At 39.2% G+C, this 26,422-nt stretch overlaps 2 protein-coding genes and 1 pseudogene across 3 annotated transcripts in view; all 3 read right to left on the reverse strand.

Moving 5' to 3' along the window:
* Positions 1-499: 499 nt before the first annotated feature.
* On the reverse strand, positions 500-5,598 carry LOC144634031 (uncharacterized). The gene is made up of 2 exons (XM_078492969.1): positions 4,798-5,598; positions 500-3,831 (listed from the first exon to the last, which is right to left on the reverse strand). The coding sequence occupies exons 1-2, from the start codon at positions 5,498-5,500 to the stop codon at positions 992-994; spliced, it is 3,543 nt and encodes a 1,180-aa protein (XP_078349095.1). The 5' UTR covers positions 5,501-5,598; the 3' UTR covers positions 500-991.
* Positions 5,599-21,725: 16,127 nt separating this feature from the next.
* On the reverse strand, positions 21,726-24,008 carry LOC144633542 (NACHT, LRR and PYD domains-containing protein 12-like). Its single transcript, XM_078492391.1, has one exon. It carries the CDS (start codon positions 24,006-24,008, stop codon positions 21,726-21,728), a length of 2,283 nt encoding a protein of 760 aa, XP_078348517.1.
* A 42-nt stretch (positions 24,009-24,050) lies between these two features.
* LOC144634032 (uncharacterized) overlaps positions 24,051-26,422 on the reverse strand; it is a 43,644-nt pseudogene continuing 41,272 nt past the window's right edge. The window contains exon 4 of the transcript XR_013567143.1: positions 24,051-24,172. The product of XR_013567143.1 is annotated as an uncharacterized LOC144634032 (transcript). The remainder of the gene's footprint in view (positions 24,173-26,422) is intronic.

A 26,422-nucleotide genomic window follows, 5' to 3' on the forward strand; every position in this document is an offset into this window, starting at 1 on the left:
AGATTGCAGTAATCCAGAAACCCATAAGGGTTGAAACGTGTAACGTCCTATGATTCGCATTGTACAAAGCGTTCGCACATTCGTTTACACTAAGTACCATATTTGGGAAATCACGAAAATCACTAAGTACCATATTTGGATTAAATTCACAGCGCGCGCAAGCTCGCGCTCGATGGCGTAATCTTGTTTTTGAACAAGCTTGGTTAAATAAAGTTAAATTTGGTTAAATTCTCCTTTTCATCTTCATGAGGTAGTCTAAAGACCTTCGCTTCGATACACTTAATGAATTTCTTTAGTTTCTGTAAGACATTTACGGCGTTTAGGTCGAAATTCAAGCAACTAACCGCAAAACCAAAAATTATGTTGCGTGTGTCATTACGTGTATAAAGCATTCGCGTACAAATTCTTTGTGTTTCCAAATATGGTACTTAGCAAAATGAATATTCAAACGCTGTGTGCGCGCGTTACACGTTTCAACCCTTATGGGTTTCTGAGTAATCAAAATGAGGTTGAATTAGAGCATTGTATATATAAAGCAGTGTAGCTGGTGGAACAAAAGGCCTAACTCGTTTTATGGCACCAATCCCAGATGCAATCTTTTTAGACAATTTATTAATATGGGTTTGCCAAGTTAGGTTTTCGTCGATCAACACACCGAGCGATTTGACTGAGGATACACGATTTATTGGAACATTATTAATTGAGAGCTCAAGTGTATCTGGAAGGGTACTCAATCTTACAAAGGTTTTAATTATTTTCTTTTTTTGTTCACTGCAAATATATGCTGGAAACGGATGATAGAATACTTAGTTTTTTAAAAAGTGTTGAATTTAAAACAACCTAATCCAAATCTCAGTAAATTCATACTGACTCGAAATCGTCTTTATCTATCTACACAAATAGTAGCATTGTCTACTTTTGATTTTTTTCTTTATCGCTATCATGCTAATAGTATAATTTAAGATCTGGTTTTTTACTTTTAAGATTCCTATTAAAGACGCTTCATACCGGCATCGGTGATCTGCCGATTAGTGCGATTACCAGTCAAATCTAGTGAGGTAACTTGACAGGCTGATGATTGTAACGCTTGAGATAGACTAACAACACCGGCATTGGTGATCTTATTAAATTTCAGATTTAGTGAGGTTACTTGACAGGCTGATGATTGCAACGCTTGAGATAGACTGACAACACCGGCATCGGTGATCTGATTAAAACTCAGATTTAGTGAGGTTACTTGACAGGCTGATGATTGCAACGCTTGAGATAGACTGACAACACCGGCATCGGTGATCTGAATACGACTCAGTCCTAGTGAGGTTACTTGACAGGCTGATGATTGCAACGCTTGAGATAGACTGACAACACCGGCATCGGTGATCTGATTAAAATAGAGATCTAGTTTGGTTACTTGACAGGCTGATGATTGCAACGCTTGAGATAGACTGACAACACCGGCATCGGTGATCTGAATACGACTCAGTTCTAGTGAGGTTACTTGACAGGCTGATGATTGCAACGCTTGAGATAGACTGACAACACCGGCATCGGTGATCTGATTAAAACTCAGATTTAGTGAGGTTACTTGACAGGCTGATGTTTGTAACGCTTGAGCTAGACTGACAACACCGGCATCGGTGATCTGATTAAAACTCAGTTCTAGTGAGGTTACTTGACAGGCTGATGTTTGTAACGCTTGAGCTAGACTGACAACACCGGCATCGGTGATCTGATTTAAATATAGACTTAGTGAGGTTACTTGACAGGCTGATGATTGTAACGCTTGAGATAGACTGACAACACCGGCATCGGTGATCTGATTATCAGCCAGATTTAGTGAGGTTACTTGACAGGCTGATGATTGTAACGCTTGAGATAGACTGACAACACCGGCATCGGTGATCTGATTACCAGCCAGATTTAGTGAGGTTACTTGACAGGCTGATGATTGTAACGCTTGAGATAGACTGTCAACACCAACTGCAGTGATGCGAGTATTAATAAGTATCACTTTAGTTAATTTACTTGAAGCTAACCCTGTAATACAGCTGACACATTCATCATTCAATCGGCGACAACTAATCAGCTCCAGTTCGGTAACGGCACAGGAGTCTTTAGCCAATGAATTACAGATTCGTCTTATTTCAGACTGTGTTAGATTTGAATTGTTGATTTTTAATCTGCTAACAGTTATTGTCTGTTCAGAAAATTTTTGTTGTCTTGTGTTGGCTTCTTCATTCAATGCACTGAAGGCATCTAACAAAAATGATACAGCAATACCGTCCACATCAGCTGTCCTACTAAATTCAATTCCTCCTTTTCCATCAGAGTATTGACGGGGATGTTTCTTTATGATATTTTTAGCAAATTCTTTGTCTTCGTACTCACTGAGACATCTCAGTCTTTTGCTTCTGTTTCGTGGAGCTTGCAGTTTTTTAAGTAATTTATTCATCAATGGGTTGTCTTTGGTCTTTGATAGAATACCAGACATGAATTGGATAACCATTGAGGAAACACGTCGTGTGGAGGGAATCTCTTTTTTCTTCACAAACCAACGAGCCGCCAAATACTCCTGTAGTGTTAGGTGAGTGAAACAAAAATGTTTCGTCACTTCAGAAAAAGATTTCCTGAAAGGAGGACCGCAATGAAGAAGACCGCTTGCTCTTAGGCTTTCCACCTCTTCTAAACTAAACTTTTCCATTTCTTCTTCAACAAAAAGAAACCTTTTCTCCTGAAGTAATTGAGCTGCTAGCTCGGAAAGTTTGTCAAGCGTAACTTCGGAAGGAACTTCCTTTTTATTATGCTTCTTTACAAATCTGTTTACAACTTCATAATAGAGGTCACTTGTTTTGACGGGAAGAGCATCAAGGCTCATTGATTCCTTCAGCATATACTCCATGTAGCAGCACATCAGGAAACAGAGCACGGGAATATGTGCAAAGCTAACGAGTTCCTCATTCTTGGTGATGTGATCAAGTACAGCGTTCTTCATGTTTTCGTTTCCTTTGAAATACTTGCCAATGTACTCTTTGACTTGTTGTTCGGAAAATCCTGTAATTTCTACAAATCGATCAAAGTGAATTCTGTTCATCTTATCAGATTCATCGGGTCTTGACGTTGTCATAACAGCTGAACCTCTCAAAATCTTGCCTTTAATTAACTTGGCACAAAGTGCGGCTACTGGCATTTTCTCTTGCGCGTTATTCGGATACTGTTCATCCAAATCACTTGCAATGCAGTTTTGGTGTGAACTCTCATCAAACCCGTCAATGACAATCAAAACCTCCTCAGAATGATTTACCATGTATTCAAACAAAGATTCATCAATGCTCGAGTGGTCATCCAGTACTGAAGAACGGTTCAAGAGTTCTCTCAAAGTGAAAAGGTCATCTCCAAGTAAATTCAACTGACGGAAAGTCAGCAAGTATGCGAACTTAAAATCCGGGATTTCTACATTTGTTTGCACCTGAAATAACTTGTCGTCAGCCCAATCTCGAATTAACTTTTGGGAAAAAAGTGTTTTCCCAATGCCTGCTTTTCCAGTGAGAAGAATTGATTTCGGATTCTCTTTCTGATCAGTAGCGGGAATGAATATTTCTTGACAGTGCTTTACTCGATGAGTCTCACTCACTTGACCGTACCGACGAAGGCGTTTCTTTCTTCCCAGACCAAGGCCGTCCGCAACAGGCTTCCTTCCACGTTGTATGAGGAGATTGGTGAATATTTCATCTGTTCTCACACTAGAAATGGAGGGAGAGGCCATGAATTTGGTGTGAAATTCCGTTTGGCTTTTAATTGATGCCTTTAACGCGCTTGTGTAGGCAGTTACATCTGAAAAGCAAACAGGAAAAAGTCAGAATAATACTTTACAGTTAAGAAGTAGGTAATGTTATTATTCCGGGAAATAACAATTAAGTTGCAATAATTATATTACCTCTTCAAGATCGTCATATGATAAGGCTACTACTTGTGTTATGTGAAACCACATTGTATATACGGTAGTTGCTATTTGCGGTAGCGTGGCCGAGTCATGTTTATGGCGCTGGCCTGTAGTCCGGAGATCCCGGTCACTAGCTACCCTGCCCACCCTTGCACTAGCTCAATTTGTTCTCGACAGCCCTGAGAACTTCACAAGACGTGCCTGTTCCATTAATTTTTGATTTTATGGACGTAACTAAAGCAATCAGTTAACGTTAACTTTTTCAAAAGATTATTCCAAACTGTTTCGGTATTTCTGGCTTCAGGACATGTTTATAAAATTGGTTTTGTATTCAACCTCTCTTCTCCAGCCTGAGTTTATCTCCAGTATACACGGGAAAGGGAGAGTTCAGGGACTAAACTACGGCTTTGAGAAGTTGTGCCAAGCTACTTCTGATAAAGGCTCTAACCTCACACCTACGACCTCCTAAAATATGAAAACTAGCTCAAAGCTAAGTACACGCCCAACATTTGCAAAGGTGTGGGATATTTACTGTCGTTTGTCCTTTATTTGAGTGGCGTTGGATAATAATTATGTTACGCTGGGAAACTGTTCCACGGAAGGCCGTTAGTGATTTTCGTTGTGAAAACGTTTTATCGCTTGATTTGATTGTTTTGTTTCGGCTTCCTCAGATCAGCAGCAAAGAAATTTAAAACGTCCCGGTTGCAATGTGGTGAGTAGATTGTATGGTAAACTTCCATTTATGTTTTATTCTTTATTATGAACATATAACAATCGCTGTCATGTCCTTTTAAAATCATTTTATACATTTTAACGTTTTGAATATTGTACGCTTTTTAATCATTTATACTCCTAACCTTCAACAGTTGCTTTGCTTTCAGGATTGACGATTGATTCTTTCAAGTCATCAAACTTCCTTCCAAACTTCGCTTCGATTTCATCGAGTCTGTCCTTAATGCTGACCTCATCTTTTACCCACTGTTTTAGAAGCTCTTGGTAGTGTTCTTCAAAATCAGGGTCCATGCATTCATTCTTCAGATCATCAATAGCATCTTGGTAACATGCTCCTCCCAGTCTCACCAATGCATCTTGGATGTCCTGCCAGTATTGATTGAATGTTGCATCATCAACTGAGGCTTCGCTGGCATGACCGTAAACTGTGTTTCTGTAGCACTTGATGCGAACAATATCAGCTTCAAGGGTTGTGTCTGTCACAGATGGAAGACTTTCCCAACCAGTAGCCGGAGGAACAAGACCACAAATATTCCTTAGCAGGACCATGAGAAGAGTAATGTCAAAGTACTTTGATGAAACTGAAGATTTGATGGCAGGGTACAGTTTGCCCCATTGTAAAGGATTCAGGACTCTCTTCTTTCGAAGTGATTGCAATATGGCGTGTGCTGGAGGAGTTGACAAGACGGTGTCCAGGCTTCCAGGTGGACGCTTCTTGTCAAATGTCTCTCTCAGGACATGTGCTCCCACATCTACCAGAAGCCGACACAACCGGGCATAGTTGGTCGTTTCTTTAGTGGAATGAAATGTTGGAGCTGCAGAAGCCATGGATGATGAAGCCTATAGTCATCACAGAAAAACAATGGGTTAAGCTTTTAAAAAAGCTGGAAAGTAGAGAATTAACTCTAAGATAATTTTAAGTTCTGGTAAATGTCCAGGAATTTTCTTCTGAGCTTTAGCCCCAGAAAGGATTTAAGGGCCAGTCATGAGGTAAAGAAAAATTCTTTGAATACGTTTGGAATTTTAATGTCATTTTAGCGGTTTCTTGTGTTTGGGACTGCAAATGTGAGCTGATTTTTTAAAACGTGGTTTTGTAAAATTTACATTATCGGTGCGTAACTAGCGCCAGCTCCAGACAACGCAAATTCAAACGTTTGAATTGCCAATCGGCTTTCATATAAATAATTTAAAGAGCGACATAGACAATGTTAACAACGGAAATAAGGTATTGCAAGTCTGGATCCTACTGTTGTTGTTAGTTCATATTCCATGGCAAGAGTTCGAACTGCTGAGCCGGATAACATTTTGGTTAGCTGGTTTAAGGTCGCGGGGGAAACCTACAGCATGAATAGATTCATGAAGGGAAATTTTGCTTGACCTGCATCTTTTCAAACGCTTATTTCTCAGCTGTTATGCGTGCGATTAAGCTCAAATTTTACAAAGACATAAAGAAATGATGAAAGATTGTGAATGTCATCTTTTATTTGGTAGATTGCATTTAACGGCGATGTTATAGCCGCGTTAGTGCCAAATTGGGAAAAACATAATTTTGTGGCAGAGTTTGCGGAACGAGTAGGAGACAGCACACTGTGATCTTGTCAGAAACTAATCAGTCAATACCTCTAGGGTGTCATAACAGAAGCGGATTTTTTAATTTAAAGTTTGCCAGCAAGTTATGGCGGTTTAAGTGCGCAAATTAAAATTTAATGTCTTCTACCTCTTTCTAAAAGCGCTCTTTTAAAATTCCGCCTCTGTTATGACACACTACAGTATTCATAGTTTACCTATCTGCAGTGGCAAGTCATGAAGATCTGTATCCGTGCTGTATTCTCTGCCACAAAATTGTCGGAAAAGTCCAAACTTTGAGATTTCCGAAGGTGTTCCGACCTAAATACGATCATTTTGCCAAGGAGAGATGTAATTTAATATGGTAACAAGAAGCTTGAGAAGCTTGAGAAGCTTAAAATCGGGCGCTTAATAATTAGCTATCTGTTTTGACTTGAAAAGCAGGGTACAGTACAGTAAAAATCACTGGAAAAACAGCCTCTTAAACCTATTCAGGCCGGGGGGGGAGCTTTTGAGGCCCGCGCTGACTTTGGACGCTTATAACTTTTTCAAGATTCAACCAAACGCTGCCAAACTTTGCGCGTTTATCTAAAATTTATCTCGCAATAATTTGGTAGGATTAGTTATTGTGCCAGTAACTTGAAATCACCATGGCAACGTCATTTTGACAGGCTTGTTTCCCAAATTTGAATTTTTCGTGTTTCTATTTAATAATGAAAATCTGGAATGTTTTCAAGATTGCATTATTACTTAATGACATATGGTCTCAATTTATAAAAACATATTTCGCACAATATAAATAAACGATTGAACTAGACGTCTAGAAAATATAAATTTGTAACACTTAGCAAAGTGCAGCCTTTTCGCAATACTTAATAAAGGCGGGGTTTTTACCTGAAGAACAATTTTTCCAACGCTTTAGGTGGCTGACGCATTTCAGTATTTTCCAGCCCTTACACTAATCAGGCAACTACTATTGTCAAGAAAATGATCTCAACTTATTGACCAATGATTAGGTATTTGTTTCATACCATTACTGTAATAGCAACTGGTGAAGAATAGTAGTACTGACCCAAAGTATAAGGGCTGGAAAACACTGAAAACCATTTCAGCCGCGTTTCAAGGAATCCAAAAAAGCTTTACTCGTCCCATATATATTTGTTTTGCAATATTTTGTCTATTTTTGGACGATTTTGGGGGATGTCTGGGAGGCGATAGTTTTTCTCAAAGGATTAGTAAAATTTAGACAAATAAGAAATATTGGAGATTTAATGTGATTTTAAAATTTGAATTTGAAGTTAAAAATTGGTGGACGGACACCAAACAGTCTCCTGACAACCCGGAGTGCTCTTGCGAGGGGGTCAACTGTTTGGAGGTGTTTCCATTCTTTTCTTCAATCCCTTCTTTAAATCTCTTAAAGTTCCATTCAAATTCAGGTAGAACCCCACCTTAAGTTTTGTTCTTGTGAAAAAACAACAGAAGTCAAAGGTTGCGTGATATAACCAACCATGGATTTTAATTCTCCCTCCCTTTCCATCTCCTTAGCCTTTCATCCCCACCTGTCCCTCCCTTTCTACTCTCATTCAATTTAATGTTTGTTTACATTTCCTAACCAATTCAGTATCGTACTAACCTGTGCCAAGCAATCAGATAATAACAGAAATTTGCCTTAATTTTGATCTCCCATACCAAGACCTTAGAGTATAAACCGCTAATAAAACAAAACACACTTGATAATAATTCTCTGAGGTTATACACCTTGCAGTATGAAGTACTAACGAACTTGATAACAAACCCCATGTCGTACTAAGGATTTTTACTGATCAACATAGAAAATAAGTTCACAATGGTTTGTTCCCAAAACGTTTTTTACTGTACAGAGGGTCTGTATATTGACCGATAACTTGTATACCGTATTGAAAAATTCAGAACGAACCGACTTCTGCCCGCTACCATGATATCACGTTAAAAAATTAGCTCGTTCGAAACCGTAGCAAAATCGTTAGAGACAGACAAGATACAGCCGTTTACTGGCAGTCTTTGAAAATCCTGAATTTCGTCAAAATGAGCCAAAATAAAGTTTTAAAATTTCCTTTATCAATATGGTTCTTATCTTTTTATTCAATTCTATGAACTGCTTTTATGCAGTACTGTCCACAAAGATTTCAATTTCCTCAAAGTTTCGGGACAAATGGATACAAAATATTTCGTGCAGAATGCAATTTGATTAAGCGAATGTTTTCACGTCTATAAATACTCCAAGCAGTGAATGGAAAACCGTTTTGTTTTAATCGATGAGTACCACTTTCAAATAGTTAAAATGCATAAAAAATAACAATCAGATCAGAATACAGTAATTATTAATGTAAGGTCTCGCTATTATGTCTCGGCAGAGATACTTCTTTTTAGCTCATTCTCCAGAATGAGTAATAGAGTGCTACAGATGTTGACGGAAGTGTGCGTGTACAAAAATTGTGTGGACGGAAGTGATACAGATGTTGACGGAAGTGTGCGTGTACAAAAATTGTGTGGACGGAAGTGATACAGATGTTGACGGAAGTGTGCGTGTACAAAAACTGTGTGGACGGAAGTGATACAGATGTTGGCGGAAGTGTGCGTGTACAAAAATTGTGTGGACGGAAGTGATACAGATGTTGACGGAAGTCTGCGTGTACAAAAAATGTGTGGACGGAAGTTGTAGAACGGAAGTAATTTTATATGCTACCCCTGCCCCCTTAGTAACGCCAAAAATAATTTCAGTGAAGCTCCGATGCAAATGTGAAAAGAAAGGAAATCATTGTATAGTGTAATAAATAAATTAACATCAAATCACATTTCGGAACTTTTAAAAAGGGAAACGTGTATCACAAAGTCGAAATGTTGACAACCTGGGGGTTTATTTTATCATGTGCTGACACACGTAATCAAGGTTCATTTTAACGTGCGCTGTTACACGCAATGAAGTTCCGCCAGGCAGCCGGAAGTAAATTTAATACGCTACCCCTCTCCTATTGTTGAGATTCTACATCTACATCTACATCTACATTTAATTTGGTCGGTAAAAATCTAGAGATATCGCGCCAAGATTTGTTCATGGAACTTATTTTTAACTTTTACTATGGAGTTACGCTTGCCATATGACTCGTCTAAATAAACGTTTATAAAGCTCACTGATAAAAACACGACTTCCGAGCAGCACGTTTTTGTCTTCTGTAACGTCATCTCATTTCCCGTGACTCACGTCATCCGTTTCAGTACACGACGTGTTCGTGTGCATCTTTCTCTCAAATTTCATTCGCTGCTCAATCCATGAACAATGATTGTCACTGCCCGGTAGATGCGTGCTGACAGAAAGGTTATTCAAAACGCAATTCAGTAATTTAAAACGGTAACAAATATTCATTTCATTTCTTTTCACATGTGTATCTGAGCTTCGTGGAAGATGTGAACTATTTACACACTATCCAACCAGAAGAAAGCTCGTAACCACAATGTCCACACGTTTTAGCAGTAAAAACATGTTCTTCAAATATCGAAATTATATTTGTCAAGAAGACGAAAAGCTTTGCAGTTTAATTACACAATAGAAATACCAAACGACTGCGATCCTTCTAAGATCGATTAAAACGATGTATTGGTGAAAAATATTGTGAACAGTGCGAAAGCCCTTTCCGTGTTTAATTGTTGAACAGTGCGAAAGCCCTTTCCGTGTTTAATTGTTAACAATTAAACACTGCTTTCGCACTGTTCAGAATATTTACATAACGGTTATGTAAATATTCTAGCTTTTCTGTCTATGTTGTTGTTGACTTTGTACATTTTCCATCAATAATAGCGCTAAGAAGAGCAAACAAGACAGGATGTCTTCGGATGTCTCGTGTTTGCTGACACGGAAGGGTAAAGGAATGTGCATGCATGCAAAAAACTTGACTGTTTCGCAATTCCTCCCCGCGTAATACTGATTCTCGACCTAGGATCTTCTCTTCTTATCATTTATATCTTTATTATGCTTATCGTACCGCGATCCGGAAACGAAATACTATTTCTTTTTTAAATAACTGCTTGTGGACTTTTACGTAGCGGGGAATGGGGCCATGTAAAATTACTTCCGGCTGCCTCAATGGACTTGATCGCTTGTGTCAGCGCGTGTTAAAATACGTGAAAATACGTTTAGGGTCCCTAAGGTCTAAACAGCTCGGCAACTTGATTCACGTTGCACCATTTTTAGAAGTTGTGAAATTGTGATTTCATTTCTTTTCACATGCGTATCTCATTTTGACTTTACAGGGGACTGTACTTGACTTAAGTAGACTGTACCAGTACATTTTCATTACCCACCACCACTCCCAAACCCTACCCCCCCCCCCCCCCCGAAAAAGGCAGAAGAATGAGCTGGCTCTAAGTGCCCTTTGATTGCAAGTTCAAATGTATGCAAATTTCGTGTAAAATGTAATTTGATTCCATTGTCTTGTTTACAAAGTCTTTCTTAAGAAAGTTGTATTTTCGTGAATAAAACCCATTGGCCTGTTTTGTTTTCCTGATCATGTTTGTCTGTGATTTTTACAAAACATGTGGTCTTTTTTTTCGGAACTTTAAGTTGTACAAAAATTCCTATTTTGAACACAGATGTCACTTCCGGAATTTCTCATCTAAAATTCAATTGGTATTTAATTAACAATTAGACTACGAGCCCAAGTTTTCTATGAGCAAATAGTCAACGAGGCGCAGCCGAGTTGACTATCGCTCATAGAAAACGAGGGCGAGTAGTCTAATTGTTTTAGTAGAAACTCTAAAGGATTGCAGTCCAAAACCTACAATATTGTGCACTTTGAAGACAAAAATCAAGAAAATTTACCGCTTAAAGAGCTACGCGAGCGCGCGACTGTTTTCTATCGGCGAATAGAAAACAGTGAGAGAACCAATCAGATTCGCGGATTTCCATTAGAACACAGCTGAGTTTCTACTAATTATAATTATTCGAAGTTTTCATTTTCGAGTCATCTTTTCATTCGATAGCTTTACTGATCTCGTAAAAAATTCCATTCAAGCTCACACCAATACTGTACATTGCCAATGTTTTGCTGACGTCTTAAGAAGTGTCTTACTAACGTCACTAGTCAAATCTAAAATATATCCAAACCATGTGGTGCAAACATTCTACTCTTTGTGACAGGCGACTTTGACGCCCAACTGTGCGGAAATGAAAATCGACATACTTCTTGCTAAATATATAAAAAATAGTTTTAAAGTGGAGTCCGCCTCAAAAAAATGTACCGCCAGATCACACTGCTATTTGTAGAAACCAGCAAAGCGTCTAGTTTCAAGTTTCCCACAAAAACATTGCGTGACATGAATGACGTTACACCTTTTGTTTACAAAAATAGCTTCAACTTGTCAAAGCAACTACAGTTTCACAATGGTGATTATTAGTACTTTGCCCCTTAAGCTGTTTTCTCTGTTCTCCCGCCGAAGCAAAGAAGAGAATTAGATTGCAGATTAGCCCAAAAGTCGACCCAGTGTTCCTACAACGATTTACTGTCAAAACTGAAATGAAACCGATTGGCCCAGGCTATCCCCGTCATTTTTAGCTGACAGGAGACTATCGTCTAGGACGACCAAAGGGTAAACTATAAATCGGCCACGCCCGATTAATTATATTCCACGCTTTTACGGTAAGAACAATGCGTTTTGAAAAAGGACACGATTGTTTATGCCGAATATTTTTGTGATTACACTGAGTTGCAGAAATATTCAAATTTAAATGAAAATAAGCTCAAAGACTTCCTACAATCTATATGAACGTATATCGCTAAGTGTTGTTTTAAATTGGTTTAAATATCAAAGAAACGGGGATTTTTTTTTACAAATCACGCGCACGTGCCCATATTTTTGTCCAGTCATAAATATCTCGTATGGTTGTCGATATCAGTCGTTGTACTTCGTGCATACGCTTTAAATAAATGCATAATGATAAGCCTAAGGTGTCCCCCGCGACCTTAAGCAAAGGATGAAGGTATTAGCCAGGGGCACGCACATGAAAACGCGCGAGATGGGAGAAAAATAATAAGCACCAATTTTTCTCCACGCGCGCAATCTTTCCAAGCGCGCTAAAAAACTCTAGCCCATACAAACTCTTGCGCCAGCTTCCAAGGATAGTTCAAATCGAAACTTATCAACATTCATAAATCAAAATTATATTATTAGAATAGAACGATTGAAGTCCAAATGCGTTCGTCGATCGAAGACAATCGAAGATCAAAGCAAAACAATATTGTGTGCCATTGCGTGCCATTTCCGAACGCAATCTAACAGCCCTAGAATGATGTCAAAAAACAGAGCAACTCCTGCCTGACCTACACTCCACAAACAGCACACATATATGAAATGCACTTGTTTGAACGGTACCGTTGATTATTTATTCAACTAAACTATGTACTACTGAATTAATTGCTTCGTCGTTTCCGGACATTTTACATGAATTCGACTGTGTTCGGTGAATAACACAATCACGCCATTTACTTCGACAAGGTTCGCTAAAACTCGTTCAGTTTCAAACGCTGGTTCGACTTTGTTCGAAATCTGTTGTCAGGAGCGCTCTCGTTTTAATTTCTAATACACTTTCTTGTTCATTATTTGTCAATTCTACATGCATGCATGGCTGCGACTCTTGCTCAAAATGAATATAAATCGACGATTAATTTTGTGATCATTTTAAAAAGTTCCGCAAAGACAAGGAACATGACACGATTAAATAAGGAAAAAGTGATCTCGCCTATTTTCTCAATGAGAGCTGTTCAAGGTGGAACAGAAAAATACTTGAAGTCTTACCTTTATATAGCTGACTTAAAGCTTCAAGTTGAACACTTCTTCTCTCCGAGATATGTTAATCCAGCTTAAGATTGGTTCGTTTTCGTCCAAGTCAAGGGGGAAATTCAATTCAATCGTTAGATATCAAGAAGATTCAAATTTAGATCATTCGTAGCAAACAGATAAACAGATGAAGGTAGCTTCTACAAACAACTGATTGAAATTTAATTTAAGGTGTGGTATTCACTAATATATATTCTACTTTCGCTTTCGAAAGTGTATCGAAGTGAAACCGCTATTGTGTCCCGCTTTCAGTGCTTTTTGTCCTTTTGCTAAATGTAAACTCAAGATATAATTAACATCTCAGAACTAGTACATAGGCTACTTTTTAATATCTAAGGTAAATCGTGGAAAGCTATTCCATTTAATAGCGAGACTGTTCGACAGTTACTGAGTTTTTTGTTCGTTTCTTTCTTTTGATACTTGCAAAAGACTGAAGATCTTTGGCGCGGAACGCGACTGAAATTAATCGACCGTGAACAAATCTGCGTCATTTATCTTTGTTAAGAATAATTTCTCTTTCACTTGACAAAAGCGTAATGCTGGCGGGATCAACATTCTCGTATGTTTGGAACATTTGTGTATTGTGGTTACCATGGATAATGTAAGCGCGTGTCGCGAATTTCGCGCGATACACGCGAGCGAACAAGTCAAGGGTATAATGCGTCTCGGGAACACTACATGCATGACTCCGTGATTTGCTTCGTGCTTTGTTTACAGTACTGCATTCTTTTGAAGAGACGTATTGCCTGAACTGATCTATCGTGGAATCGATTGCTTTTGGCCTGGGACTTGTCCCTCTGGCCCCAGACAGTACTTTCCATGTCGTCAGGGCCCCCGGGGGGGGGGGGTACTCAAAAAAGTTTGATACGGGGAGGCTCCGCCCCAAGTTCTAACCTCTTACCCTTTTATATACCATTTTTGGCAGAAATTGTACCCCTTTCGCATACCTTTAACTGAAAAAAGGTACCCCTTTCGTATACCTAAGAGACATGGGGGGGACTTAAAATAGGACATTTCCTGTCATTTTTATGTAGCGCTTAATAAATTATAATAATACAGCCAAAAAATGCGTCTGTTCGAAATATTTTAATTAAAGGCCCTTTTAAATAGCCAAATGACAGATTTCCATACCCTTTCATATACTTTAACTCGTGAAATCCCTACCCTTTTATATACCTGAAGCCTGAAAAAGGTACCCCTTTCGGGCGGAGCCTCCCCGTATAGGCCATTATAGGGAGTACCCCCCCCCCCCGGGTCAGGGCCCTTCTGATCGGAGTACGAGTACGAGATTGAGTACGAATACGGCTTTTCAAACCTAGTGCTTATGCTTTCGATTATCACATTTCGCAGCAATCTTGTACCAATAGTCTTCTTTTCAACTGGTTAGCAACAAGGAGGAGTGAGGGCTCTGGGAACGTAACTGGACTGAAATTCGAAAATTCGTACTCGTACTCGTACTCTGATCTGAAGGTCCCTACTCTTTCTTTTTTAGCGATCTTTATTTAGTCAAAGTCTGATGTAGGCTAGCAACCTAAGAATGAAGTGGGTGTGGTTGCTATCGATCTCTCCAAGGCCTTCGACTGCATTTGCCACAATCTACTGCTAGCAAAGTTAAAAGCGTATGGCTTACAAGAACCAGCCCTACAACTTTTAAGATCATTTTTGCATGACCGTAAACAAAGGGTAATATGCAATAATACGTGCTCTAGTTGGTCACTTTTACAGTGCGGCGTCCCGCAGGGAAGTCTCCTTAGCCCCTTACTGTTTAACATCTTTATGAACGACATGAACGAATCTGTTTCCGTCTCTTCCCTCCGCCTCTACGCGGATGATACAACCGAATATGTGGCGGACGAAAGTCCTCTTGTGCTTCAACACATCTAAAATCAAGACATGGAAAAACTATCTACCTGGCTTAACTACAACTATCTTCAAGCCAACAGGGACAAGACACAAGCGATGATTCTTGGGAATTCAACATACAATTACGATTTGGAGTTTGATGGCACTTTAATCGATCAAGAACATTTAAAGATCCTTGGAGTATGTCTGGACAATAGGTTATCTTTCAAAGAACACACAAATGTAATGCTGAAAAGAGTATACGCTAAGATTGCCGCACTTCGTCGCCTCAAGCCCTTAGTGCCCACAGATACTTTATTACTTTTATACAGGAGCTTTGTAATGCCGCATTTTGAGTATTGTAATTCTTTACTGATTGGTATAGGTAAAACGCTCAACAAAAAAATGGAAGACGCTAACTACTACGGTCCGCGAACAGTAATGAACACGGGGAAAACTTCTAAACTTCTAATTATGAGTCATTACTCAAACTGCTGGGCATGAGAACGCTAGAACATAGACGTATTGAACAATATTTAATAATATTTTTTAAGTGTTTTAAAGAAAATGGCCCACGCTATATCAACAACTTGTTCAAGTCCCGGGTCACGCCATACAATCTGAGAAGCAGCGGGCTAAACGTAGAACAATGCCCCTACAATAGTAGATTCCTCCACGGCTCGTATTCGTATATCATCTCCAGAATTTGGAATCAGTTACCGCCGGCAGCAAAAAATGCAGCAAACGTTCCGGCTTTTATCAATCATCTCAATACAACAAACTTTGGTGGCTGCCAATGCAGTTCTTGTTTTAAACGATTCTGTTATAGACATGTTGTATTTTTATCGTTTTTAACATTGTATTTTTAACGCATATTTTCAAGATTTTAATAGTATAATAATATTGTATTTTTTAATATATAGTTTTTAAATCTTTTTTAACATGTATGTCAAACACTTTTATCATGCGCCTCTGGCTCGGGAGACTGGGCAACCACTCCCCGTGCTTTTGACGTAAAATAAATTACCCTTACCTTTTACCTTACTTTAGGATGTGAAAGGCCATTTTTTTATTACTATCATGCTTAAAATTAACGACATTAAATTAATTGGATACCATTGTCTCATTTGCGCAGAGCCAGTTAGTAGAGGGAGACCGATCAAAATAATGTCAATAAACAAATTTTACATATTTCTCATAGTACTAGTTGGGACATTTCGTCTAAATATCTGTCGGCCACTACTAACAGCTTATAACAATAACAGTGATCAACAACCGAACAAAACAGCGATATTAAAATTCTCTGATAGGAAGCGTACTATACCAGCGCCGGTACTATAAGCTGCATGCCTCCTGACTTGTTAACTTATCTACCCGCCAGTAAATAAAAAAGTGCACCATGAACATCAGTAGGCAGTCTCCTAACGTCTCAGGTTTTGGCGCTTGTGTCTATTTTTTACACGCAGTTTGGAATTCTCGATAGACGATTACAGAAGGTTAGGTACGGACTGCTTCCAGGCACGAGCTAATTCGTGTTCTTTGACTTCCGCACTCAATTTCGAATTCGTGATGGCATACACTTGCACATCATTGACGGCACGCTTTGCATGCTTTCAAAGCGTGGAGCTCATGATCTCATGTTTTTAGTGACATTCTACGTAACGATTTCTCGCATATTCACGCATCACATTTGTTCTTTTTATTTGACGTAGTTCACTTCTTCTCTCGTATCACATGCTCGTTTTTGCGCCAAACTGAACTCGCTTCACTGAACTTCTACTAATCTAGTACCCAGTTGTTACCTCACTTGAAGAGTGAGAAGAGCTGGGTATAAGTTTGGTTTTTACTTACTCGCATTCCCGCATCACGCGCTGAGCTTTGTGAGTAGTACTGGTACTGGTTTTTACGAGCGACGACGTCGGAGTCGTAATCAGAAGCACAGTGAGTTACTTTCTAGTGAAAACTAAACCGACGTGTCGTAAGCAGGGTTTCCAATCTATTCCGCTCCTTACTCCTTCGCTTATGATCTAGTAAAAACAAGATTCTGGAGTTGCGAGCAGAAAGGAATCCCTTAGAGGTCGGCTACTGGTCTGTTCCTGTTCAACTGGAAGCTGTGTTCATAGCTTACAGAGCTTACGCTAACGCAGGTGGATTTCCGCTAGCCGATAACTTAAACCTGGGGGGGACTTCTTATAATGGCCTATACGCGGAGGCTCCATCCTAAATACGTACCTTTTTAACGTTTTAGGTATAGAAAGAGGGTAGCGATTTCACAAGCTGAAGTATATAAATGGTAGAGAAATCTGTCACTTAAGTATTTATAAGGGCCTTTCACTAAAATATTTCAAGGGTTTAGGAAAGGGATGCAGTGTTCTTAAGTAGGTAGGCAAAACCTAGATATACCAAAATTATATGAAAGGGGTACCTTTTCTATCAAAACCGTAAATGAATTAAAGGGTAAGGGGTTGGAACGCGCGGGCGGGGTGGGACTTCCCAGTAGAAAACTTTGTTGAGTAGCCCCTACCCCATCCTCCGCACTCGCCCAGGAACTTAAAAAAAAGAGCTCAGTTGTTCAATTCAAAGAGTGGATATCGTATCCACCGGAAAAATCACTATCCAGTGGGTAAGTGTTGACAAAATACGCCACACTATCCACTGGATAGTGATTTATCTGGGACCAGTTGTTCGAATGGAGAATAACTCTATCCTCTGGATGGATCGCTATCCAGTCGATAGTAAACAATAGCCTGAAAGGATGATTTTTGACTAGTTTATTCCTGTCAAAGCCTTACAACTGATTTTCTCGCGCGCGTTGCTCGGAGGTGAATAGTTAACAATTATCCTGCGAAATCGTGCGGAATATCGCCTGATACTTAGCCGACGAGGCCGTAGGCCGAGTTGGCTAAAATCAGACGATATTCCGCAAGATTAAGCAGGATAATTGTTTTTCTTTGCCTCGTGTTGTCTCCGAAATCCTCTGTACGGCTTGCGCTCACAGGTAAATTCCCTGGTTATTTTTCAGCACTTTAAATAACCAGCTACTTTCCAGCTTCTATATACCAGTGCTGGGTGGCACAACATTGCACTGGCAAATTGTTCCCTTTGTAAAAACTGCCTATTCAAATAAAGAAAGTCCGAAAGTGCTTCCTGGTTTGAGAATGAGAATGAGCCTTGTTCGTAAAACATCAATTGGTACTTTCAAACATGCTCTCAGTAATTGTGTGGCAGGTTTTTCATTTGTCCAATGAGCGCGCACGGAAATTATTCGGTGGGTTATATAACGTGCAGTAATCCAGAAACATTCCTATTAAAGCAGCTATGCAGTCTGGTATATTATGTTCAGGTATTCTCCGTCAAGACCAGTCTGGATTACAATCTTCGAGATATTTCTTTAAAATCACCTTAATCAAGTGCAACATGCCAAGTTATGAAATGCTTATTGAAACACTCTTGAAAACGAAACTCAACTGACACGTTAAGGCCGAATACTGGTGTTTTCCTGCTCAACTGGGAGTTCATTTGGGAAAGCAGCTGTTTTGAGTAAATAAACCCCTTCAGGCGGCTGGCATATGAGGATAATGCCCGAGGCTGAAAGATTGTCGAAAAATGAACAGTCGGCCGAGAAGCGAAGCTTCGAGGGCAACTGTGAAATTTTTTGAGGATAATCTTTCAGCCAAGGTTATTATCCTCCAATAAACCAGCGAGCCAGAAAGGGGTTTATTTATTTTGTAACCCTCCAATTTATTTCTACAACGCGCTTTATCGCCAGTAAATGTAACTGTGGTTGAAACAATGATTTAATGATGGTTAACGTGATTTTTTAACTCTGTGATTTCATCAAAAGTTATAATTGAATAAGATGTCTTCATTCGTTTGTTTTGTGCTTGCCTACAAAATCGGGCGACGGATATCAAATCGGACGAGGTATTATTCGCTGATACCCGTCGTCCGATTTTGTACCACGTGATGCGTTTTTTCCAATGAGCGCGCGCAAAAAAAAATGAGTGGGTTATAAGTTAAATTAGTATATACACACTCAGTGATCTTGGTGTTTCAAGCAATCTGATTGGTTCGCTATCTCGAGCTAATGAGCATTATTCACTCCCTACGGAGTGAATAATGCTTGATCCAAACTGAAACAAAATGGCCGGCGTAAACTCGCGTTTCGCCGGCGTTTCTGAATCCCAAATACTAAGAATACAAGAAGATGCTGAACCAGAAAAGACAAAAAAAGGCTAAGAAATTTGGCCTGATGGTTTTCAAAGTAAGAGAAGACTACATATTTCGCAATTTGCAGCACAATGTCCACACAACTCGAGTACTAAAACGATAAACAATTGCTTACCGTCAAGTCGCTCTTCGCCCGGCATCGGCAGAAATGAATACCGCAGATTTATCGGCAGCAACATCAAGTGTTATTCAACCAAGATCCTCCACGAATATTCAGGAAAACGTCTTTGTGCAAGAAAACATCCAGTTTTCACCACAGTTCTGCACACATTCAGTATAATCCAAACTTTCAAGTGGATCCTTCGCCAATACAACTGCTCTTTCAATTTTCAATTCAAGTGAACTTCAAAAGCTTTGATTCAACGGTCAAAATGTTTTGCAAGCAGGTTTTTGATTCAGATTGCAGGTTTGAGTGGTGTTAAAGGACCATTTTGCTAGATTGTGACGAGGATTTTATCGAAGATTAACTAGATTTGCCATGTTTGAAGATTAATTCTGTAAACTGTTTCGCGCATGTCGGTTAGTGCCGCTTGTATGTACGTTTTCCACGCATGAATTGAGAGGTCAATTAAATCGACTTTAAATGGTTTCCTTCTGAAAACTTTGAGATCGCTTGCTGTTGAGATCACTTCGTGTGTATATACTAAAACAATTATTCTTTGAAATCTCGGTGAATAGCGGCAGAATATTCACCTCGATTTCAAAGAATAATTGTTAAATAGCCTACATAGCTAACGCTTACACAGATGGATAACTTTGCCCTCGGAAGTACAAGCAAATTCATACCCCCAACCGTAGTACAAAGGGGCAGAGGGTGGATGAAATCCCCAAGGCTTTCGTTCTATTAATGCACAGCGAAATTATTTTGCACTGAGTAAAAAGCCCATTTACTCAGTGCAAAGTAATTTAAAAATTATTCTACAAGATGACATAATTACTGCAAGCGATGAACGAACAACAACTGCAAGTTTCAGTATCATAGAGTAAATCCTCTTCTCAAAATTACGAAAAAACCTAAACCTCACCCCCTGTACGTCTGAGTTGTATAAAGAGGAAAAAACGATATCTACCGAGTAAATTGCTATCCAGAAGATAACTGTTCACAAAAATTAAGCGCACTATCCACTGGATAGTCATTTATCCGGCGAATAGCATTATCCATCCTTTCAACAACTGGACATACAGTCCCCTGTGTCTTCGCTGATATACATAGACTTCTGGTCTTTATTTAAAAACACCCAAATTAGAGGGGGGCCGTGTTCTTGGTAAAGTCTGCTAAGTGGAGATTGAACTCTTAGTTGATTTAAAGTGTTAGAAAATAACGCGGGGATTTCCTTACGAGCATTATCCCTTCTTTGCCCTCCGATTTCCTCTCTACGGCTTTCACACAGAGGGAAATTCCTGGGTTATTTTCCAGAACTTTAAATTACCTTAGAATATAGAGTTAATTTTCTTCTTTCCAGCTTCTAAAACCAGTGCTGGGTGGCACAACATTGCACTCGCAGTTGTACCCTTTGTAAAGACTGTCTAGTTAAATATAAGGAAAGTCCGAAAGTGCCTACCGGTTTGAGAATGAGAAGGGAGCCTTGCTCGTAAAACGTCAATTTGTTTTTTCAAACAGTCATGCTCTAGGTAAATGTACGGCCCTGTCAGTTATCTTACAGGTCTTTCAGATCTTGTTTTATTCTAAGAAAGCAAAAAAACACGCAAGCACATTTCCTCAGTTTTAATTTATATTGGCGAAAGAAACAGCAAGTCACATCGAATGTTGGAAAATAAATTATTGTCAATCGCCTTCGCTCGTAAGTTTGTGATCGTAATCAAATTAAAGTTTTATTGTTATTTATTCTTAAAAATTCAGTACAGAGCACAATCAATGCTTGGAGAAAATTGGTCAATTCAAGACTTTTTAAAAAGAAGCTCTGCTGATGTATATTAGCTTCTTGCAGGTTTCAGCGGAATCCTGATTTATCGAGCCTACAAATGGAGACAAAAATTGGTTCGAAAAAATGGGGAGTTTAAGAAATCTGGGCCTGGGAGGGAGGGGGGGGGGGGCATTGCCGTTTTCGACTAAGAAATAAAATACGAGTAATCGGGAGTTTCGGAAAATCGACGGCTCAGTAAATCGAGATTCCGCTGTATTTTAATTATATTGCCAGGATTGACAATCTATTTTATTTCTACTGAAATACCCCTCCCCAGCCCCACCCCGGTAAAACAGCTTTTTATCCTGAATCAAGATGAAACAACTATTTATTACAAAATAATTTTTTCTCGAGACGAAAGACAAAACATGCTTTATATCTTTATTGGAATCTAGGAAAACCTCAGTCATTATATTTAACAACTACGAGGGTCAATTAATGTTTATTTACAAGGTTAAAATAGTTTCCTATTTTGTTTTGTTCACTCCAAACAATGCTAAAAACGGATGATAGAATACTTAGTTTTAAAGTGTTTAATTTAAAATAATCTAATCCAAATCTATCCATCTTCACAAATAGTAGCATTGTCTTCTTTGACTTTTTTCTATATCGCTATCATGCTAATAGTATAATAAAAGATCTGGTTTTTTAATTTCAAGATTTTCAAGACGCTTTCTGCCGGCATTGGTGATCTTTGCATTACTACTCAGACTTAACGACGTTACTTGACAGGCTGGTGATTGCAACGCTTGAGATAGACTGGCAACACCAGCATCGGTGATCTGATTACCAGTTAGATAAAGTAAGGTTACTTGAGAGGCTGATGATTGTAACGTTTGAGACAAACTTTTAACACCGGCATCGGTGATCTGATTATAATTCAGATAAAGTGAGGTTACTTGACAGGCTGATGACCGTAACGCTTGAGATAGATTGTCGACACCAACATCGGTGATCTGATTACCATGCAGATATAGAAAGTTTACTTGACAGGCTGATGATTGTAACGCTTCAGATAGAGTTACAACACCAGCATCGGTAATCTGATTAAAACCAAGATTTAGTGATGTAATTTGACAGGCAGATGACTTTAAAGCTTCAGATAGATTGACAACACCGGCATCAGTAATGTGATTATAACTCAGATCTAGTTTGGTCACTCGACAGGTTGATGACTGTAACGCTTGAGATAGGCTAACAACACTGGCATTGGTAATCTGATTGCCAATCAGGAGTAGCTCGGTTAATTTACTAAAAACTAATTCTGTGATGCAATCAACACATCCAACATCCAATCGACAATAAGACAGTTTCAATTCGGTAACGGTACAGGCGTCTTTCTCCAATGAATTACAGATTCGTCTTACTCCAGTCCGTGTTAGAACTGAACTGAGTATGATTTTCAACCTTTTAACAATAAAGGCCTGTTCAGAAAATGTTTGATATCTTGTATCGGCTTCTTCATTCAATGTACTGAAGGCATCTAACAGAAATGACACAGCATTACAGTCCAAATCAGTTAACTTTTTAAATTCAATTTCCCCTTTGCCATCAGAGTATTGACAAGGATGTTTCTTTATGATATTTTTAGCGAATTCTTTGTCTTCGTACTCAGTAAGACACTTCGCTTTTAGAAGAATGTCTTTGCTTGCGTTTGAAGATGGCAGTGCTTCAAGTAAGTTTTCCATCAGTTTGTTGTCTTTTTCTTTCGATAGAATACCACTCATGAATTGCATAACCAGCGGGTGCACACTTTCTGTGGGGGGTATTTCTTTTCTCTTCACAAACCAACGAGCCGCCAAGTACTCCTGTAGTGTAAGGTGAGTGAAACAAAAATGTTTCGTCACTTGCGAAAGAGATTTCCAGTAAAGAGGACCAGAATGAAGAAGACCGCTTGCTCTCAGGTTTTCAACTTCTTCTAAACTAAACACTTTCATGTCTTCTTTAACAAAAAGAAACCTTTTCTCCAGAAGCAGTTGAGCTGCTAGCTCAGAAAGTTTATCAAGCGTAACTTCGGAAGGAATTTCCTTTTTATTATGGTCCAGTACAAATCTTTTTAGAACTTCAAAATAGAGGTCACTTGTTTTGACGGGAAGAGCATCAGTGCTCATTGATTCTTTTAGCTTATACTCCATGTAGGAACACATCAGAAAACAGAGCACGGGAATATGTGCAAAGCTCACGAGATTCTCATTCTTGGTGATGTGATCAAGTACAGCGTTTTTCATGTTTTCTTTTTCTTTAAAATACTTTCCAATGTATTCTTTCACCTGATGTTCGGAATATCCTGTAATTTCTACATATCGATCAAAGTGAATTCTGTTCAGCTTGTCAGATTCGTCGGGTCTTGAAGTTGTCATAACAACTGAGCGTCTTAAAATCTTGCCTTTAATTAGCTTGGCACACAAAGCGGCTACTGGCATTTTCTCTTGAGCGCTATTCGGATACCGTTGATCCAAATTACTAGCGATGTAATCTTGTTGTGAACTCTCGTCATACCCGTCAATGACAATCAAAACCTCCTCAGAATGATTCTCGATGTATTTAAACAATGATTCATCAATGTTTGAACGTTCATCCAGCACTGAAGAACGGTTCAAGAGTTCTCTCAGAGTGAAAAGGTCATCTCCAAGTAAATTTAGCTGACGGAAAGTCAGCAAGTATGCGAACTTAAAATCAGGGATTTCTACATTTGTTTGGGCCTGAAATAATTTGTTGTCAGCCCAATCTCGAAATAACTTTTGGGAAAACAATGTTTTCCCAATCCCTGCTTTTCCAGTGAGAAGAATTGATTTGGGATTCTCTTTCCGATCAGTAGTAGGGATGAATATTTCTTGACAGTGCTTGACTTGCTGAGTTTCACTTACTTGACTGTACTTACGAAGGCGTTCCTTTCTTTCCATATCCAGATCGTCCGAAACGGGCTTTCTCCCACGTTGTATGAGAAGATTAGTGAATATTTCATCTGTTCTCACACTAGAAATGGTGGAGGAGGCCACTAATTTACTCTGGAACTCCGTTTGGCTTTTAATTGATGCCTTTAACTTGCTTGTGTAGGCAGTTACATCTGAAAAAGAAACAGAAAGCAGCATGTACACTTTTAGAAAAATATTTTAATATGTACGATAACCAACGTAGTGGCTTTTGTTTGTCAAAATACCTGTTTGTGCTTCTCCATTTTGCTTAAACAGAGCTCCAAGAAATACAAAAAAACAAGGAGTTTCGACTATTAAAATTTTCCCGCCAAGCTTCAGACTGAGCTCTTTGACGTCACGCATACATTACCAGCTCCAAGATAGCGGCGTTCAGTTGTCGAGTTTTGGGAAAGATTACGTAGGGTTATAGTGAACATTGGAGGCTGAAATTTTGGTGAATAACATATCGTTGTGTAAACGTTTTACTGGCGTAAAGAAAATAAATGGCCATTCTGGAGTGAACTTCTCCTTAAAGCCTGCCGCACACTAGAGCAACTAGCTGAGCTAACCGCCTCGCGTGCCCGTTTGCTCAGCAGATTTCTCTCGTGTGCGGACATTTTTCGTGAGAATTTTGCCTCGCGAGGCCTTGAGGAAAATATCTATCGTGTTTGATATTTTTTGCCTCGAGAGGCAAAATCCTCAACGTGTGCGGGCGACGTGAGCAACTTGCTCAGCCAGAAATATCAACTGACCAATAAACACACGCAGAATGCTCACGTGATTCAACATGGCGGCTTCCAAATCAAACTTGCTAAGCACTTTCCTCACTGTCTGCGGTGAAATGTGCAGTGAGTAAATGGCTGAGCAAACAGGCACGTGAGGCGAATAGCTCAGCTAGTCGCTCTAGTGTGCGGCAGGCTTTAAGTAACACTCAGGAAAGGTTTGCGTGAGTCACACGGTTTGCATGAGCTGTATTTCGGTATTTACCAGCCCTTACACTTAAGTGGGATAGTACAGGTAACAACTTATGTCAAGAAAATAATCACAAATTGTTGGCCAATGATTGGGCATTTGTTTCATATTATTACTATAAAAGCAAATAATGAAGAATTGTGGTACTGACCCAAAGCAAAAGGGCTGGGAAACACTGAAAACCGCTACCAGTCAACTTAAACGGAAATATCACGTTCGTGTATCAAGAAATTCAAAAACGCTTCACTCATCTATTTCCATATATCTATATTTTGCGTTTTTTTTTTAATTTTTTGGGTGATTTTTGGAGATTTTTGGAAGGCCGATAGTTTTTCTCAATGGATTACTAAAATCTAGTCAAATAATAAATATTGGAGCAATGCGTATATATGGAGGGGGGATGGAACCCCTCCCCAGGGTTTTCGTTCTTTTAAGGCACAGTGAGATTTTTTTGCATTGTGTAGAAAACCCGTAGCTTTCTACGCTCATGATGACATAATTTTTGTTGGCTGTGGCGTTATTAGAGTCGCCATCTTGGATCCGCCATCTTGGATTTCACCATTTAGCGCCCTTCTTTCAATAAGCACCCCCTTCCAAATAAGCGCCCTCCCCCTTCCAATGTGTTTTTGTCAATAAGCGCCCTCATTCTTATAAGTGCCCCCATTCTAATAAGCGACCCCTATTGTGGATAACTGCCCCTACTGAAGTCATTGAGGTCGAATAGATAAACGAATGAACATTTACCGTACTCCTGACATGTATATATCAACTGATAAAATGAACGATTCTTTTAAAAAGTAGCTGAACTTTCAACAATTTGCTACTGTTACAGTTTCTGTTATTGTTAGTTATCTTAATATTTATTTAAGTTTTGTTTTGAAAGAAAAATTAAATAAGCGCCCTGTCCCGGGTGGCAAAACGAAGAGAAAACTCGCCCCACTTGGCAAACTGCCCCTTGGTCTCGGAGATCGGTAAAAGTAAATAAATCTGAAAAATTGACAGAAAATTACAGTCCTTTAATAAACGCCGGGCCCCGATTAAACGCCGGCTTCAAATACACGCCGGGTCCACCAAGCCAAGTTTGAAATAAACGCCAGGGGCGTTTAATTGAGAATCCCCGTTTAGCAGGACGTTTGCCTAGGTGAGGCTAGGGTTTTGAGAGAAAAACGAGAGTTATATTGTACATTTACACCCCGTAACTTAAATGCACATTATTTTACAATTGTGGACGTGGTCAGTCACGTGACCACTTAGAGCTGAGCCAATCATTGGAAAGTTTCATTTCCTATATAAACAAACAAAAAGAAGCAACGTTTTTGAGGAAAAGAACAAATCACGAAGAAATGACCAAAACGTTGCATGAAAACAAGAACCATGCCTTAATTCAGGTGAGGACCGTTTTAAGGGCCTTTTGGCCCCAGCGATAAAGA

Source organism: Oculina patagonica, chromosome 12 (genome assembly GCF_052425735.1).
Source record: "Oculina patagonica isolate OP01 chromosome 12, crgOcupat, whole genome shotgun sequence".
Taxonomy (NCBI): Eukaryota; Metazoa; Cnidaria; class Anthozoa; order Scleractinia; family Oculinidae; genus Oculina; species Oculina patagonica.